The sequence below is a fragment of the Callospermophilus lateralis genome, chromosome 14 (assembly GCF_048772815.1).
Source record: "Callospermophilus lateralis isolate mCalLat2 chromosome 14, mCalLat2.hap1, whole genome shotgun sequence".
In the NCBI taxonomy this organism is placed as follows: Eukaryota; Metazoa; Chordata; class Mammalia; order Rodentia; family Sciuridae; genus Callospermophilus; species Callospermophilus lateralis.
In genome coordinates, this window is record NC_135318.1 from 37169997 (window position 1) to 37189493 (window position 19497).

Consider the following 19497-nt stretch of genomic DNA (forward strand, 5'->3'; position numbering starts at 1 on the left):
TGACCCTGCCCAGGTGCCCTCGTCACCCCACTGCATCCAGATCTCACTGGTTGTCAGGGACTCTCCCAGGCCCCGCTTTGTTCTCGGAACCCCTGTGCTCCAAAGCCGAGCCACTCAATGTTTTCGGTTTTTGTTGTTGTTTGTTTCCTAATTGCTTCTGATGAGTTTGAAAGCCCCTTTCAGGCAGGGACTGTGACCTCTCCTCTGTCGACTACCCCCACCACTGGGAACCCAGGGCCGGGCACCCTGCACACCTCTGGAGACCCTCAGACTGGTAGACTAATAGAGTTGTGTTGGGTGTTTTGGGAAGGAAAGAGGAGAACAAATGAGGATTTTTGGCATCTCGCAGGCCTCCCCCTGTTTGTTGTGGTTTGGTTTGACGTCTCTTGGTTGGTCTGTACAGTACTCCTGTTATAAAGGTGAGAAGCTAATGGAAGAGCTGGGTGATATCTCAAAATCAAATGGCTGGTGAGTGGCAGAGTAGGGACTAGAACCCAAGGAGCTGATGGCTGGACAGCCACCATCGTGAACCCTGAGCACCCGACTGCAGCAGGACACCCTGTGCTTGCTAAACAAAAACTCACTGTGAGTTCATGTGAGTTCCCACATGGATTCACATGATCCTCTCAGCAACCCTTGGAGGGGTAGGAACTATTGTTATTCCCATTTTACAGATGAGGAAACAGGTGCAGAAGGGCTAAGTTAGCAATTGTGTGTAACAGGAGCTGAGTAATGAGAGTGACAGGACAGACAGGAGTCGGACCTTTCATGAAGTGCCAGCCTCTTGGCTGGGCCTTTTATGTGCATTATTTTCACACAGCCACCTTCAGGCGAATAGAATCTGTCCTTCCCGTTTGACAAACAAGAAACAGACTTTAATAAGTTTAAGTGAGCGAAGTGCTAAGCCACTCAGTGAGACTCTGTCTCTAAATAATATACAAAATAGGGCTAGGGATGTGCCCAGTGGTCCAGTGCCCCTGAATTCAATCCCTGGTGCCCCCCACCACCCCCGCCACCTCCCAAAAAAAGAAGTAGTTAAGTGAGCCAGGCGTGATGGCATATGCCTATAATCCCAGCGGTTTAAGAGACTGAGGCAGGAGGATCACATCAATTTAGCGAGGCCCTGAGCAACTCAGTGAGACCCTGTCTCTAAATAAAATACAAAAAAGGACTGGGGATGTGGCTCAGTGGTGAAGCACCCCTGGGTTCAAGCCCAGTAACAAAAAGGGAAGAAAAAAAAAGTTCAAGTGACTTGTCCCAGGTAACATGGTTAGAAGAAGGACACGTGCATCGCCAGATGGGGGCCCCTTGCTGTGCACAGATTCTGGCCTCCTGGCCAAAGAGTTATTTGCAGAGGCGTGGCCACCTGACTCAGAGAATAGCCTGCTTTTTCACTCAATTATGTGTTTTCTATAAAAATAGAACTCTTCATTAAAACAGCCCGGCTAAGCCATCAGTTGGAATTACTAATTACTGTCCTTTAAAGAGATAATACCCCCTTTTGTGCATTCACCACACCTGCCACCACCCTTGGCCTCATCTCAGAGGGCTCCCAGGATGGCCAGGAGCCAGGGGCAGCAGGAAGAGGCACCCAGGGCCCTGAGAGCACAGCTGGGGCCGGTGGGGCCAGGGAGAAGGGAGCATCCCCCAGGCTGCTCTGCAGCCACACTTCCTCATAGTTGCTCTGGTCCTGGGAACACCCACAGCTTTCCAGGCCTCCTTGTGACTCAGCTTCCTGCTTCCGTGCTTCAGCTCTGGTTGAGTGGTGTGAAGGAAAGGCAGTGGGGATATAAAGATAAGAATGACTTGGTCCCTGCCCAAACACAGGACCTGCTAGGAAGACAGGCCTGAGAATGACAGCTACTTTTTCTCAAGGGGTAACTATATCCCGGACAATGGCCTCATGGGCTCTCCTTCCTTCCATTCTCCGATGACCTCCTGGGCTATTTGGTTGCCCCCCCTGCTTTGCACATGAAGATTATGTTCAGAGAGGTTGAGGCACTTTTAGCAAGTGGCAGAGCCTGGAAGTATAGAGGATCTCAACATACGCCCTCCTGTTTAGCAGGGAGTGAGCTAGGGCCCTTGGTGGCTGCCACAGGTCTGCCACAGTTACCAAGTTCCAGAGTTTATTGCAGGTGCTGAGTAATCCTAGGGAGCTGCTTTAAGAACACCCCCCCCCCCAAGAGTGGATAGCCATGATGAACAGCTGGAAAGGGGACACAGGGAGGGTCAGAGGATTGGAACCCCAGGTCAGGAGATGGAGAGATTGACCTCTGACCCTAAGACAGTGCTTGCTAAACCAGAAATGTCCCAAAAATATCCCCTCTTTGTAAAATAATTTTTAAAAGTGTTTGGACTAACCATGCTCATCCAAAAATCTTTTCTCTTTATGGCAGTGAAGGAAATTGTTTGCCTTTGCCTCAAATGGGAAGAGCTCCAAGCCTTAATCCTTTTGACAAATAATTAGCAGCTTGATCCTGCCCCAGGAGTGCAGGCCAGGGAGGGCCAGGGAGAGAGGGAGGGTAGGAGGCGAATGCCAACATCCTCAGCCCCTGGCCAGAGCAGTTGGAAAGATGGGCAAAGCTGGTGACGGGTGATAATAGCCAGTTTATACCAGGGAGCAGAGACACTGACTTCTCCCAGGGAGGAGGACTGCGGAGACTGACTCGCCTGTGGGGCGGAGCCGTTTCACAGTTCAGCAGGGGCTGGCTCTGCTCGGGTCAGCTGAGCACCTGTCTGTGACCCCCACCCAGGAGCTAAAGGGTGTGGGTGATGTGGCAAGTCCCTGTCCTCAAGCAGATCATAGTGGTAGCTGAGGTTGGCAGTTCAGCTAGTGTCAGAGGGAGTCTGAGCCCCCCCCCCCCCCCCCCCCCCCCCCCCCCCCCCCCCGCTTGGGAGATCTGGAGTGGGCCGCTGAGGGCTCAGTGCAGAGAGAAGCCTGCACCGAGCTCCTCCTTGACAGTGAGCAGGCTTCTCTCTGCACTGAGCCTCCCTGCTGGGATCAGGGTGCACTTGCCACAAGATTTGGACAGGGCCACAGAGTGGAGTGGCGGGAATGAGGAGACTCAGGACCCAGCAGCGGGACAGTGTGTTTACACTGGCCCTTGCTCCTTCCCTCCCCAGAGAGAACACTCACTTTCACATCAGCCTTCAGAGGCCGAGGGCGTGGCAAGGGCCTGAGCCTTAAAAGACCTCAGTGTCCCTTCCACATGGTCTTCTCCACTTTCATAAACAGGAAAGTGCTTGCAAGAGAGCATCACAGCCGAGAGCACTTTGCCCAGGACTTGGTCCTGGAGCCATGGGGACCTCCTGCCCTACTGACCAGGTGGGAAGCTCAGGGGCTTTCTTTTTTTTTTCAAGATTTTTTTTAATATTCATTTTTTTAGTTGTAGTTGGACACAATATCTTTATTTTATGTATTTCTATGTGGTGCTGAGGATCGAACCCAGGGCCTCACACGTGCTAGGCAAGTACTCTACCGCTGAGCCATAATCCCAGTCCTTGGGGGCTTTCTTAAGCTTTCTGAGGCACCCACCCGGCCTGGAACCCTGGTCTGCCAATGTGGGAGGCCTGCAGTTCGAAGCGGCATCCCTTCCCAAGCATCGGGCAGGCCCATGTTGGAGAGTTGAGGGCTACTGTGCGGTTTCTCCGCTGCTGCTCATAGGTGACCAGGGTTCAGCCTCATGGGAGCCTGTAGTCAGCTGCCTTCACTCCTGTGTTACAGATGTGGAACGTGTGACCTGCCCATCTGGGTGGCCACAGAGCCAGGACTTTGGCATGGGTTTCTGACTCCTCAGTCAGTGTCTCTTCACTCTGAGTGACATTGCAGTGCAGGGTTTGAGGACAATAATGTAATTTTGGAGCTGTTACTGTGGGCTGCTTGGAGGCTTTTGATTTCTCTGTTGTAGGTTTTGCTTCTAAAATTTCTCCCAGAATGGCTCTTTGTCTGAGTGCCCATATATTGGAGGGTCGCTAGATTACAGAATTCCTGTCTTAGAGACCCTCCTTAGTTATACTTTTAGCTTCACTCTATGACTGTCTTTTGGGATAAAGATCTCTCTTCCAAGTAGGAGGAGACAGACCCCTGCACATCACCTCGGGAGCGTGCTATTCATCATAGGCCCTGTCTTGTGTGTAGTGAAACTTGGCTTGTGGACTGTTTGGATTGAAATTGGTGGTGCTCTGCGTCAGCTGTGTGAGTCCAGCCCACACTAAAACGTGAGGAGTCAAGTGACCAGACTCCAGTTCTAGGCAGACACTGGGTGCTCAGCACAGGGGCTGGGCACTGCAGAGCACCACAGATCCCTGTCCCACAGGAACGCACCCTCCAGGTAGGAGGCATCTCAACTCCAGGTGGGCATGCCTGGAAGACAATGAGAGAGAAAAATTAAGTGCCAACTGAATGCAGTCCCCAGGCTCTTAGAGAAAGGGAAGGTGGTCATTTGAGGCCTTCTAAGAGGACTGGGATTAAAATAGGGTTTTGGTTTTGGTTTTTAAATCTCAGAGTCCCTTATCCCGGGTGGTCTTAGACTCCTTCTGTATTAAGACAGATAAGCAGGAGCTGCGGCTTGAAGAGGGTGGAAAGCCTGACTTGCCCACTCTGCCCCTGTCACCTGGGAAGCCCCGTGTTCTGATAAGACTGTGGCCATAGCTCTAACTGCCTGGTGGGTGACTCTGTTTATTGGGTGACATCCAAAAGTGTCACCTACCAAACATCATGGCACTCCAGGGTGCTCTCTGGAAAACTGGGCCCAGAATATGTAAGTGGATGGCAGCCACCCATCCCAGTGGACGGGAGGGGAAGGGAACTTGTGTCCCAAGGCTGGGTTTGGTTGTCTTAGAGCCAGAGTGTCCCTACGGGACAAGAGCTCAGCAGTGAATTGGAAGCGAGCCAGCAGGTATGCATACATCCAAGTCACGCCCATAGTGAAGGCTGTCCTGGAGGCAGGGTCTACAGCCCCCAAGGGGATACACAAAGAAAGCCTGAGGGTACCATCTGGATAGGAGCTGGCTGGATGTCTGACGGGGAAGGGTGACTCCCAGCAAGGCCGACGTGGAGCATAGCACACACAAGTCCCAGAGCCTGTGCCGAGGCTCGGGGAGCTGCTGACTCCCATGTGAGGAGTCCAAGGTCATTGTGGAGGGAGGAGCCAAAGGGAATGGAAGGTGGAGCCAAGCTGGAAGGCCCCGATGTACCCTCAGAGAAGCTTAGGCTTAGGCACAGACAGTGGCAGGGCTTGGCGAAGTAGATCCCTTTGGCATCTCAGCTACCAGACCAAGGAAGTCTCCTTGGAGCTAATCTGGAGCCTCAGTATGCGGGAGTGAAAACCAGACGAGAGGGTGGCTGTTGGAGCCCGTGCCTGGCCCAGAGAGGATGTGGTTGGGTTGAGAAATTCCACTCGGGGTCACTCATGCTAATGGAATGTCAGCGGCGATTGGGGGTGCAGCCTGTGTTGATAGAAGCTGCCGCGCTGACAGCTCAGCTTTCCACTCCTTCTGTGCCAGGCACATGGTGCAGACAGGTCTGCCAGGGACCCATCTTTCTCTCGGTTGCAGGAGCAGGCGTGGGAAGAGGGGTCTGGAAAAAAGAAGCTTCTAGGGACATGTGTGGGTGGCGGAGAGTATGGGAATGCTGCATGGCCTGTCTGCCCAGGAACTGTCCCAGCCTAGCCCAGGTCCTATTGAAGTCACCTGCCCAGGGAAGTTGCTGTGGCTGCCCAAGGGGAGGTGTGGTCTGGGCCTGGGCCTGAGCCAGGGAGGGGCTTTCCCTCCTCAGCCTGTAGGACACAGAAGTCTGCTCCAACCTTCCCCTTCTTCCTCGTCACCCCAAACCTCTCTCCCAGACTCCAGCCACATCCCACCCCACCCTCCTTTTCATCCAACACCAGCTCCAGCACGACTCCTTCTCTCTTTTTTTTTTTTTCTGTGCTGAGACTGAGCCAAAAATACAGCATCTGGTTCTCTGGACAGTTTGACATTTTTAGCACTGTAATTATTACCTTGAAGACAGAATTTGTGTCTTCTACTTCATATTTCCCAAAACAAAGGCACCTAGAGCTGGGCCCCTTGAAAGTCTGGGAAAGAAGAATGGGGCAGGAGGGTCAGTTCTCCCCAACAGCTGCCCACAGGATGCCAAGAGCTGTTCTTTGGGGATGTGCCCATAGGGATGCTACAATATGAAAACCCTGGGTTCTGCCCTCAGGACCCCAGAGACCAGTGGCTGGTCATGAATTAATGTTCAAAAAGGGTACCAAAGATTGGGGAAAGTTTCAAAGTCAGACTTGGGAGGTGGATGAAAATGGAGAGGAGAGGCCATGTCGGAGACCTGTGTCCAGGGACAGGAAAAGCATCTTTGAGGAAAAGGGAGGAAAAAAATAATACATACCAGAACCCCAAACTCTTCTTCCAAAAGGACAATGGGGAAAAATTTCACCCCCCTCCTTCTCTATCAACAACTCACAGTCTAAGATGGGGTGAGAAGAAAGGCTCAGAATGAGCCATGGAGCCCTGGCCTCATTGCAGAGGAAGGGGAGGCCAAGACCCCAATTGAGGGGGTAGGTGGGAGGGCCAGCACCCAGAGGGAGGCCAGCCTTCCCTGGTAGGGCTGCCCCTTCCGCAGCCTGGGAGCTCTGGGGCGCGGGCCCTCCGTGCACCACCGGGGTTGGGCTGTGCTTCAGCATGGGTGTGATCAGATTCCAGGCCTCGCAGTCATGTGCTTCACTCAGCGGCCATGCTATGGACAACGGGGCCTCCCTGCTGACCTCTGAGAACCAGGAGTGACAGCCTTGTCTGGGCCTCAGTGGCTCAGCCAGACTCTCCACAGACTGCCCAGACAGTGGGTATGCATCAGTACTGCTGGCTCTGCCGGTGGTAGAAGTATTGCTGGACTTCCTCTCTGGGTACCTCCTCCAGACCCTCAGACTCCTTAACAATGGAAAGGCCGACACCTGCCAAGGCAGGGCCTCCAGGGCTCCTTCCAGCTCTTGGTGAGCAAGGAGTCTGACCGGTCTGGGTTCAGTGTTCTTGCTTTCCCTGCTGTGCCCAGGGCAGAGGGGAAGCTGTCCACCCCTCCTGCCCTCTCGCCATTCTAAGGGTATATTCTTCGCTCATCTTGCCTCAGAGGACTTCAGCTTTTCAGGGAGAAAGTCTGAAAGCTGCTGCCATGATGCAGCAACTGTCCCTAAATAGTGGTTGAAAGGGGGTTTCATGTCACTTTAATCCCATGTAAGAGGGTCTAGCTATCTTAGGAAATCCAAGGAAGAATTTTGTGATGCAGAGTCCCAGGACCTTCCCAGCATATCCAGGGTCGGGAATCAGTTCCCAGTTCCACTTAGAAGATGTTAATTGGGCAGCTATTGTGTGCTGGCAAGGTAGAAGGCAGAACTGTGCCCTAAGGTGACCTTTGTTCCACCAGTTTCTTGCTTAGCCTCACTGAGTCATAGCTGCTTTCCCTTATCTGAGGCCCTATCCGGGGCCCCGTAGGGCACAAAAGTCTAAAACATGTGTCAGTGGCATGCCGGGAACCGCTCAGCTGAGGATCTGGGGAGGCAGAGCAAACTGCCAGGCTGGGAATCATACCTAACAACACTTTAGAGCGTGGGCAAGATGGCTTGTGATCAGGGGACAGGCAGAAAGAGCACAGCGGGCACTGACAGATGCAGAAGAGTGTCTCATGCTTTGACCACACACATGGGGAGAAACAGTCACAGAAAGAAAGAGGCCCAGGGGTACAGTGGAGGCTGCCACCCTCCCATGCATTCTGTCTCTTGTGGCTGGGAGGCGGGCAGATGGGGGCTGCCCTGGTGGGGCAGAAACCCGTGGGGTCCCACTCTTGTGGGAAAGCCTGGCGTGGGCCCTCTGACGGCCGCTCTGTCTCTCTCTCCCTGCAGCCTGATGTTCACCAAGGTAAAGCTGGAGCAGGTACTAAAAGGCCCAGAGGAAGCCCTCGTGACCTGCAGACAAATGCTGCAGCTATGGCAGACACTATACAGCTTCTCCCAGCTGGGGTGAGTGGCTGTCCTCATCCCTTGGGTTGCCAGAGGGTGGAGGGCCCAGTTGACAGGCAGTGGTTGCCAGGACAACCGTCCTCAGCTGAGTGTCTGCAGTGCCTGGATGAAAGTATGGAACTTAGCACTCACAGGGCTTTGTACATCTGTGGTCCAGCTTTAACCTCCTGGTAGTCCTCGGTGACCTGCATAAAGACCCAGATTTTGAAATCAAAGCTGAGAGTGGTAAGAAAATAGAGAAATGAGTACTGAACACCTGAGCCAGGTGCTGGCCTTGCCACTTCATCTGACACCTCAGCTGCTTCTGTCCTACACATTATTTGATTTTATCCTCAGCCCAGCAAGGAAACTGACTCAGAGACCCTGTGTAATATGGGCCACTCACCTGGCTAGTGGTAGGGATGGGACTTGAACCTGGGCCTCCTGAGTCCCAGCTCATGGAGTCTGTCACTTCTTTCCTGGGTCTTTTTGGTAGTTGGAAGAAGAGGAGGAAGAGGAAGCTAAGGCCGGAGAGCCACCCACACCTCCCCAGTCACCAACAGTCTCCATGCACCCTGTCTCCTGCAGTAGGCCCCAGCCTAGGCTCTGAGGTTTTCCAGGGCCACAGTAAGGCTCTCTTGACCTGGTTGAATCTGTGAAAGTCTTTGCTCAAACCCTCTGTCCAGCCTGCGCAGCCCAAAGGACTTCCTGTAGGGCAGGTGCACTGCCTCTTCCTGTTCCACTGGACCCCACCCTTCCCCTTCTCGGGAATGGTTCCCTGTGTCATTCCCCTAAGGACTCAAGGGCCCCTACTCTGGAGGGTTATTTGCATTTTCACAGGAATTCTGGGCCCCACAAGACCTCCAAACTCCCCAGAGGAACCTCTCCTGGTGACATTTACAGAGGTGACCAGGTGGAGTGTAAAACCTCGGGCAGGGCCAGTCTTCCCTCCACAGGCCTTGTAGCCTAGGAGATGCCAAAGCAGAGCAAGACCAATGCATAGAAGCTGCCAGAAGGAGACACTTAAGGAGAGGGTTGGGAAGCCACCTGGAAGCTGGGTGATGTAAGGACGAGGGCCAGTCTCCTGTGCCAGGACCTGGGCTTCCTCCCTCTGGCGCTGTGGCAGCTGTGGCAGCTGGGGGCGGGTGCACAGCATGGCTCCTTTTCTGCAGAGGAGCTCCTTTTCCTTATCTGAGTCCTTATCTAGATGACTGGTTCCCTGCTCATTCAGGTGGCCAGTCTTGTTGGGGCACTTCTGGTCGGCAGCCTTGTCTTATTTAAGGCCCAACCTTCAATTTAAGGCCTGTACTTCCTTAAAGGGATACAGGATTGCTAAGTGCTCTCACAGGGGCCAGGGGTAGTAGGGTTTGCCTGAGGTCACTTCAAGTCACCACCCACAGTGGAACTCGTCACAACAGGAAACCTCTAGGGAACCTCTCCCAGACCCCCACCAAGGATAGGGCATGGCTTACCTAGGCCATCTGCCTGGACCAGGGGCCTGAATCCAGTACCGGTTTGGCTTTCCCTATCTGGGTGTGGAGTTCTTCAAATTAGGGAGCATGATACACACGGCAAGTAGTTCCCAAATATGGAGCGATCTGCAGCCCTAGGAGAGGCCCCTTGGGATGGAAGAAACAGGAGACAGGAAACTGTTCCTGCAGATCAGGTACCTGGACAGGAAGCCAGAAATATGCAAGGCGCCTGCCGGGACTGTCTGATTTCCCCTCACAAAAGCCCCGTGAAGTGGATGTTGTCATGCTCGTTTCCAAGAGAGAAATTTCAAGAGAAAGGTCAAGTAACTTTGCTGAGGGTCACACAACCAAGAAGGGGTGGCCCCAATGGTTTTAACCTAGTGTCTCTGGCCTGCACTTGGATGCCCCCAGGGAACGAGAAGAGGGTGGGAGAAGACCACCAGACCTGAACCGCTCACTGTGCTGTGAAGGGTGGGGTCCTCTCATACCCAATAAGATGATTGCATCCACAGGCCCAGGTTGGGGCCAGCATGAGCCTGAGTTTGGATGGCAGAGACGCCTTGGATCCTGGCATTTTGCAGGACCATCGTCTAGGCGTCCCTTAGAAGGGAAGATACCTTCTGACCTTCTGGCCCAGGCTGGGCTGCTTCTCTCCAACCCTTTCTGCCACAGCCCTCCTCTAAGTGTCCCCAGCCCACAGGTTCCAGGGTCATGGGCTTCCTCAGCAGTGGGAAGGGGCTGGCTGGGCTGCACAGGCCCCGGGAAGGGCCCACTAGGCACGTATGCCTTTCTGAACTGGCAGCTCCTTCCTGGCTTCCCCAACTGAGAAAACTGTACGGGAGCTACAGGGACCTGGGGAATTGAGTGGGGGGCAAGAAAGGGTCACCATGCTTCTTTATATCCCCCCAGGGGCCCCCACTGGCTCCTCTGGGACCACCCTGGCAGCTGGAGGTAGGGGATCCTATGGCAGGATTCATAGGATCAACTGGGCCCTCCTTCCCCAGGGCAGGCCGGGGCACTCCTGGTGCCTGTGAAGACCAGGCAGGCTTTCCTAAGAAGCCAGTCTGGGTTCCCTGAAGTGAAGGAGGTAGGGTAGAAAAGGCCTCAAGTGACCTAGGGGACTTCTAGCCCCTCTGCCTCAGAGGAGGGCGAAGGCAGTGTGGTAAGGTTTCCAGTCCTCGGCCTGTTTGATGTGGGACCCATGCCTGACCCTCTACGTCTCCGGGTGTCTTGGTCCTTCCCTATCTTTCTAGGGACTTGGGCTCTGTTTCTGGGACATGAGTTCTCAGTCCCAGAGCCTGTCTGAAGTGAGCCCCCCGCCCCCGCCCCGTGCTCCCAGCTAGCCCTGGGGGACACCAGCCTCTGCCTCACCAGGTCCTGCCCTCCCTTGCTTTCCAGAGGCCTGGAAAAGGATGGCAGCTTAGGTGAGGGCCACACGATAAAGAAGCAGAGTGGCATGCACCTGACCCTGCCCGATGCCCACGATGCAGATTCTGGTAAGAATGTGCCCTGTGGGCAGCTCTTCACGTGGAACCAAAGCTCACTGTCCCAGCCTGAGAGGACCAAGGGAGGGGGGTATCTGCGCAGCCTGGCCAAACCCATCGCTGCTCCTTGCTGCTGCTTCCCAATGGTCTGGATGCTCAGGGGTGGCCCTCAGACACCTTTCAGGCTGATCTTGACTCGGGGTAGGACTGACTGCTGGCCCTGGGTGGGTGGTGGGCAGGTGAGTGGGCAGGGGTCAGGCCCTACCTCTGGGGTAGGTAAAGAGAGAGAAGACTTCCCCTAAGGCCAATGCCAGCCGCCAGCGGCTGCCTCATGCCCCAGTAGATGAGTCAAACAGAAAGGAATGAGCAGAGCTCTTCAGTTCTACGCTCAAAGCTGACTCTTTTCCTGGAAAAACTCATCCTGAAACCCAGGGCTTGTGATATTCAAATGAATTGGGAACTACAAACCTACCATGTTTAAGCTGAGGACCTGATTAAAGCAAAACACCTTCCTCAAAAACACAAGAAGAGTTAGTCATGGGAACGAAAGTGTGAGTGGAATTGTATTTAGTGGAATTGCTCATTTTTTTTTTTCACTTCTGCGAACTGGAGCCAAGGTGCAAGTGATGGGGTTGATTTCAGCAGCCTAAGGTTGCACCCGAATTTAGGGCCCATCCCAGGGGTGCTTGGCTGCTTGTGGAGGGACTGGTTAAGGGGGTGGGGCAACTCCCATGCAATTAAAGAGGTAAGAACCATGCTCAGAGTTATTAGGACTCCATGTACACTTGTCCCATAAACTGACATCGTCTGTGGTGTGCCTGAGGTCTCCTGAGTTTATTGGAGCCTTTATTGCCTCTCCAAGAGGGAGAAAGTGCTCGCATTTCACCTGCATGGGAATTATAAATGTCAACAGCTTATATATCCTGAGCAGGGCCCGCACCACCCAGAACTGACACAGGAGAGGTTCTCCGAGGGCACAGGTCTGACTCAAGCTGCTCCCCAATTATCCCTCAGGTCTCAGCCATGAATGGGACCTTTACACATACGAAATGATAATGTGCACTTGTAAAAATAGCCAAAGGAGAAAGAGAAAACTCATTTCTCGTTTTACCACCCAGACTTCAATAAATAAATGGCCCTTCAGAACTTTTTCCATGCATGTCCATATTTATTTTTCAAAAATATGATTATTTTCTTCTGTTCCTTACTTTTTTTGCACCTAACTGTGTAATTAATGTGAACCTCTTTTGGCATCCGTATCCACATGTATACATTATTATTTAATGACTGCAGGCTTTGGTGATTATACCCTCACTTGTTTTTAATTATCCCTATTATTGAACATTTGAGCAGTTTCTGTTGTTTTCAGTATAACAGGCAGGAGTCGAATGAGCATCTTTGCTGACATTTATGATTGTTCTCCTCAGGGATAGATTCCCAATGGGATTTACGCCTGATTGTCCCTTAAAAATCTCCTCTTTCCATATGTGGCTGAGAGTAGGTGGTGGACCCTCCCTAGTGGATCTGAGAGCTTGTCAGATTTCTGGCTGCCAGGCTGTGCCACCCTGCCCTGACCCAGGCGCCCTGTCTGCCCGTTGGAGCTGGGCTCTGACTGCCCCGGGGACCTGCAGCACGGGGCACCCTGACTCTGCTGCTCAGCCCTGTGCCCTCCTTCTCTGTAGGCTCTCGGCGGGCATCATCCATTGCAGCCTCGAGGCTTGAGGAGGCCATGTCAGAGCTGACCATGTCCACCTCGGTCCTGAAGCAGGGTCCCATGCGGCTGTGGACCACGCTGGAACAGATCTGGCTCCAGGCTGGTGAGTATCCCCAGTCCCAGCCTGGGAACTGGGGCTCAGGGATACTCCCGTACCTGGCTGAAGCCACCCAGATGTTCAGAGCCCTGCCCTGTCCTGGAGCAGGGAGGTGGAGGCTCTTGACGAGGCTCAAATGGGCTACAGAGTGCTCGCAGGTTCAGGAACCTGGTCTAGTTCCAGCTGTTTCCTCCTCGCTTGCCTCAAGCAAGTCACTTAATCTGTCTGGCTATGGGTTTCCTCTTTGCCCAATAGGAAGGGTGCCCGCCTCCCTACTGGGAGAGGTTCTCTATGGCAGATCCAAATGAGAGAGGTTCTGAGGTCAGGAGAGGCCACACAAATGGATAGGCCAGAGGGCTGGTAAGGTGGAAATGCTGTCCAGTTGGCAGTCCCTCTGGGTCACCATGCAGCACCATTGCCACTGAAGAGTCTGCAGACCAGTGAGTGCTGGGGAGGCAGCCTTCAGGGAGGCCCAGCTTCAGCCACACAGACCTGGGTTCTGATGCCAGCTCACAACTAGCCAGCCCTGATCTCAAATGAGCTTATGTGTGAAGAAGTTACTGCAGCACATAGTAGGTGCTCAGCAAATGGTGTTTGGCTTCTATTGTGCCAGTTACAGTTGTGACGGAGCCAGAAGCCACGTGGTCCCACAGACTGAGTCTCCTTGTGCTTGGGAATGCTGAGGAGGGACTCCATGGAAAGTGTTTGACAACTTGACCTGACCGTGGAGCAAGAGGTGGATTAGAGTGAAGAGACAGGGAATCGAGGCCAGAGAGGACAAGTGTCTGAATAGAATACAATGGCAGCACAGAAGAATAGAGGAAGATAAGAGACCAGTGGAATCCTGAACCTGCCCAGGCCCAGCATGGCCTCAGTCCAGAACTGCCTGAGGGACACTGTGGGTGCAGGGACGCCACCTCACCCTTGTTCTGCCTACCCTCCGCTCTGCTCTGACCCACTACAGGGATGGGGCTGCAGCCCCCAAGGAGACATGGAAAAGAAATCAACCAAAAGTAGATGATCAGTTACCAAGACATGCAGCTTTGGCAAGTCATCCTTAGAACGTGCTTGTTAGCTGAGAATCTAGGGTTTCCTGTGGCGTGTTTTCCACATATGGACGCATTAGCATGCAGCACGCCTCCGCTTTCCCTATCATAGGTTCTGACTATGAAAAAAGAATTGGACCAGGATTCACAGAAAGGCTAAGAGATGGGAGCATTTTAATAATGCAAATATTGCCCCAGTTAGCATCTCAGGGTCCTTCGGATGCTAGGGATGTGGGAGGTGTGTTCCACAGCTGTTGGGTCTTAAGAAGGAAGAGGTATGTTCAAGAATGCAGAAGAATAATACCAAGGCCTCCTCCTGAGCAAAGATCCTCCTGTCCTATTCTGAGACATGGAGCCGTATCGCTCTCACAAAAGCTAGATGCTTATTTCTTATTTCTTTCTCATGTAACAATTCGGAGATGACAGCTTCAACTGGGATGGCAGCTTTGCTGTCCCTAGGGTGTGGCTCTCACCTATGTGGTCCAGGATGGTTCTCTGCTACAATTGACATTCCAAGGCATAAGATAAATGTGGAAGAGAGAAAGAAGACACCCTGTCCCAGTAAGGACACACCTGGAACTGGTACACATCACTGTTCCTCCTGATCCATTGGCCTAAACTCCATGATTTGTCTAGCCCAACTGCAAGGGACTCTGCTCCATGGGGAAGGATGCTTATTTCCTTTGGGGTCACCAAACTGCCCCCATGGCGGGGGGCTAGGCTAGCCAAGGTGGGTTCCTTTTAGGGTCTAATCTGTTTTCTTTCCCACCTCCAAGCCAACATGGTGTCCTCCTTTTCTTTCTCATTTTTTCTCCCTCCCTTTTCTGAGGTCTTGGGGCAGGTTCTCTGTAGGAAGCTCAGCTCACCTCTCCAGGTGAGGGCTCTCAGCATCCCACTTCTCAGCACAGCGTCAACCTGAGGGTGTGGAAATGGGCCTGCGGCAGAGAGCCTGGGCTTCCGCAGGAAGATGGGAGCCAGCTCTAGGTGCAGGGTTAGACCAGGATGCCTCTGAAAAAAATAATAAAAGGGACTCTTGCAAAGCTCCAGGGAACAGATGTTTTCCATTTGTAGCCTGTGGAGAGAAAGCAAAGAAGAGGGGGTGGGGAGAGAGGGAGCAAAGAGGAAAAAAAAAAAACCAACCAGAGACAGATGGGCAAGAGAGGAGGTCAAGAGGTAGACAGGGAGGATGATGAGACGGAAGGGACAGGAAGGAAGAAAGTCAAGTCGTTGAGGAGGTCCAGGGCGCCCTTTGACACTCAGAGAGCAGCAAGGCCCTGCTCACTGGGGTGACACATCAACAAGGAAAAGCCGTAACAGTGAGTGCTCATCCAGCCCCAGCCAGGGGAGGCCAGGATGGGTGTGGGCACCGCAGGCCTGGCAGCCAGGCTGGGAGCGGGAGGAGCCAGGCTGTGGTGGGCACAGTGCCATGGGTCTCCTGCTGCAGCCTCTTCTGGCTGGCTGGCTGGCTGGGAGCACCATGTTTGGTAAAACAGTGAGCAGGAGCCAGGGGCATCTGCCTAGGGACACTGAGGCTAGGAAGAGGGGGGCACTGCAGCCCCCAGACCTGTGGGCCCGCCTGCCGGTCAGAAGCCCTGTCCTGGAGGCCCGGCCCCTGAGGCTGTCTGCAGTGTGGCCTGAAGCCCTCGGGAGACCTCGCCTCCCTGGCCCTGTTCTGTGTCATCTGCTTTCCTGCCTAAGTGGTGATGAAGCCCATCGGAGTGAAGCAGCCCGACCCGTTTTCAGGGCATGTTCCCTGATGTGTGGCCCACAACCAGGCCTGAGGCCTAGAAAGCCCCAGAGCCCCAGCACTCCCTCTAAGTGAAATCTGTTGATGTGAAAGCACTAGGAAGAGTTCCCAAGGGAGGGACCAGGGACAGCCTCCTGAGGGCTTGGGAGACAGGACCTCAAGTTGTAAACAGCTTAATGAGTCATGCTGGGGCCAAGTGGGCCCAACCTGGAGTGGGACTGCTGGGGAACGGTCTGGGCACGGAAGGCCAGACCCTTGGGCCCCCAGCTAAACTGAGCTTCAGGCCCCAACTCAAATGTTACTTCCTCCAGAAGGACCTCCCTGACCACAGTGCTGACTTGATCCATCCTGAGTGTCTGTGATACCCAGAATTGGCACTTACCACTTCACTGCCCTGGGTCTCTCAAGTTCTTAAGTGGCTCAGCTTCCCCACCCCACCCCTGCTTTTTCTCCTTCTCATGGGAGGACTGGGTATACAGTCAGTGCTCAACAGTTGTATATTAGAAACTCAGTTATAAAGGTAACCAGTTCAAAGGCCCTGGCAGTGGCTCAATAGCAGAGTGGAGAAGGAAAGCTGACACTGAGAGTCAAATCCCCAACCACTGGGCATCTCTGTCTGCAAGGCCCTGGGCTCAAAGCCCCGTCTCCCGGCCTCACCTTCCTATGCTATGCCTTGGGAATCTCAGATATCTCTGGGGACAGGAGCCTGCATCTCTCCCTTTTATTCTATCATGAGAACCTGGCTTCTTTGTGTTCACTTCTCTCATTCTCCCAGTTCTCTCTTCTCTAATCCAGAAAGAGTCCCCTTGCTCCAGAGCCCTCTGTAACATTTCAGATGTGCAGCTGCTTGGATTGCACAATGAGCCTTACACAATGTTCATGCTGAGGACCCCAGTGCCGCGTGTTGCAGTTAAGACCTTAGTTAGGTCTCCTTCCTGCTGGCTATGGGGTCAGGCAGGTGGGGAGCCTGATCCCAGTTTATCAGCCTCTTTCTGGGAGTCCCCCACCCCAGACATGCTCTAAACCAGCATAACCTCAGCTCCCAGCCCTTGCTAGGAAAAGCTCTTGGCAGAGTCACAAGCCAGACTCTGCTGGCCTCCCGCGCTCCCCATCTGTGTTGCCATCCTTCTGTGACTTCCGCATGGGCACCAGCCCTAGGAGGGGGCAGCGGAGTCTGGGGGCTGCTTTGAAAGGAAGGCAGAGTGGGCTGTGGGGCCCGCCGACAGGCAGCGTTTCTAAAAGTGCCCGCGGTGGGCGTGGGCCTGGGCCTCTGCTGTGTGGGACCGAAATGCGCATTTCTGGTTTGGAGCAGTGGCCCCTTTTCCCACTGATCTGCTTCTGGGGCAGATCTGGTCCTGCCTGCTGCCAAAGTCTGCTCTAGAGGGAGGCCCAGGGGCTGCTGGAGAGGCTGGCCCTAGCTCTGCCCTTTCATACAGAGTGGGGCAGGATCATGATGGAGATCCTGATGGTACCCACCTCCCTCCAAGACTGGCTGTGAGAATTATGGAGAAAGAATGTTTTGTGAAGATGCAGCTTGGCCCACAGTCAGCTCCCAGAAGTTTAGGTGGTGGCTTTTGTCACTGTTATCACCACCACTTCTCCCTCTTTCTCCCACCCCCATCCTTAGTGGGACTGTTTGGCTCCCCCTTGGGCTCTGAGCCCGTGCCCACCAAGTCCTGAGCACAGTGGGGCAGTTAACTGCAGCCAGCCCCCAGGTGCAGTCTCCAGGAGCTGCTTCCGTCTTGTCCGTCCAGCTGCACAATGCATCCATGAAGTAAAGGGACCCTGAAATGGAAAGCAGAGGTACCCGGGCAAGCACTCAGCTGTGCAATCACACAACCCAACAAAAAGCCTGGCTTCGTCCCATGGCCTTGGGCAATGCCTTAACCTCTCTGTGCCCAGGTTCCTCATCTCTAAAGTGGGGTGACGAAGCACTGGTCCCCGGGGTTTTGTGAGCATTGACTGAGATGATCTGTGGAGCACCTAGCATTACCCCTGCATCCTACAGTAAGTTCTTCTCGTGCTGTGACTTGGTGGGCAGTGTCCGGCTCTCCTGCTCTGGGGATTCGGGTGCCACCTGCATCTTGTGTTTCTTCCCACCACTCACACCTCTCACGGCCCCTCTGGTTTCACAGCCGAGCTATTCATGGAGCAGAGACACCTCAAGGAAGCAGGTTTCTGCATCCAGGAGGCAGCCGGCCTCTTTCCCACCTCGCACTCGGTGCTCTACATGCGGGGTCGCTTGGCCGAGGCGAAGGGCGACCTGGAGGAGGCCAAGCAGCTGTACCAAGAGGCGCTCACAGTGAACCCCGATGGCGTGGACATCATGCACAGCCTGGTGAGCCAGCGCCCCCTCCTGCCATCTCCCTCTGGAGGCCCCAGATCTTCTCCCCACTGTCCCTCCTAACCCCCGCCAACTGTGTGCCAGCGCCTCGATGCTGCTGGTCCCTGGCATCTGGGGGAGGTGCTTCCTCCCTGTTGGGAGCAGCAGCAGTGTGTTTCTTGTAGGTAGGAGCTCTGCTCCCGTCAGGGTCTGCATTCATGAAAAAAAGATAGAAGGGCTGGTTGGTATTTTTTGGTGTCTTCCTTATTGCCATCAGGTGATCTAACCCCAAAGAGCTTTTGTTGTTGTTGACTGGGTCCTTATCCTGGAGGCCAGTCCAGACTCTAGGCAGTTCCCAGAATGTTCTTCCCTCCATGGGACTCCAGACCTTCCCCATCATTGGGCTTCCTTCTCCATGTCTCTGTGTCTCCTGGGTGCGATGTAGTAGGCTCCCTGGGGTGGGCTGCTATGTTGGGCCTGATGAGAACACACATTTAGAATGGCCTAAGGTAGTAAGAGGGTTCAGCAGCCCCCTTCCTAAGGCACAGACTTGGGACTCAGGTGCCCAGGTACCTGGGCCTCCCGGTGGGAAGGTTTGAAGACTGGGAAGCAGAACCCAGGTGCTCTTGGTCTCCCCCTTGGGTGACGTTGAACCGCCTTCTCTGAACAGTGATTTTACTCACTCATCTAGTGGCTTCTCATCCAGGAAACATTTATTGAGTAGCTGCTCTGACAGATGGTACAGCAGGTCCTGGAGGTGGCCATTTTTCCCCTGCCTTCCTTAGCTCCTTCCAGGGAGCAGTTTTCAGGACAAATATAGCGTTTTGAAAGTGAATGAGCCTGCAGATGCCCTGGTGTCTGTGAAGGATCATTTAGGAACCACGGTCAGCAACAGTCTTTCCCGGTGGGGGTATGGGCTCCGCCTTGGATGTCCCCCTGTGAGAGCACTCCGAGAATGGCCATTAGGATATCCCTGACATCTGCCACGTGAAGATCACAGAAGGATCGGGAGAAAGGCTCCAGATGGCTGAAGGGTTCTCATTGCCAGAATGGGTCTGGCTGGCCCATGAGCCCAAGCTGCAAGGAATTGGATTGCAGGTTATCACTTAGAGTAGTCTGGGCGCATACTCCAGAATCATCTCATGAGGATGTTGTTGAGAGAACAGAAACCTTATTGGGGCTTGGGGGAGCAGTGGCTGGACCGAGCCATCTTTACAAGGTCCTTTCTGACCTCTAGAGTCCTTAAAAATGGAATAGAACAGATATTCCCAGCTCAGCTCAGCTCGTATTCCTGCTGCCTGATGTCTCAAAGATTTCTAGCTTAGCCTGTGTGAGTGTTCAGCCCTGTGCCACCAAATCACTCCTCCCTGTGCTCTTTCAAATGGATTCCTGTCGCCCTCCAGTCATCAGCAAATGTTTGTTCTGTTTATTTTTATTTATTTATTTACTTTTTTTTTTGCAAAGCGCATCCTCCTTCCTTTCAAAATTCAGACATTAGCGTCTCTGATAAATGCCTCACCGGAGGTCACATCCAGAAATCTGATTAGAGAGTCAGGAGGGAGGATGTGGGCAGGCATTAGGCCTGCAGCCAGGCAGAGACATCTGCCTTCCACTGCGTTTGTGGATCCG

The 19497-nt window shown here is 53.7% G+C and overlaps 1 protein-coding gene across 1 annotated transcript in view; it reads left to right on the forward strand.

The window, feature by feature from the left end:
• The window catches only part of Ttc7a (tetratricopeptide repeat domain 7A), a 112659-nt gene that overhangs the window by 83231 nt on the left and 9931 nt on the right, over window positions 1-19497 (forward strand). Inside the window, exons 16-19 of the mRNA XM_076833278.2 lie at window positions 7890-8006; window positions 10856-10953; window positions 12624-12758; window positions 17681-17883. Coding sequence (XP_076689393.1) covers window positions 7890-8006; window positions 10856-10953; window positions 12624-12758; window positions 17681-17883 — 553 coding nt within the window. The remainder of the gene's footprint in view (window positions 1-7889; window positions 8007-10855; window positions 10954-12623; window positions 12759-17680; window positions 17884-19497) is intronic.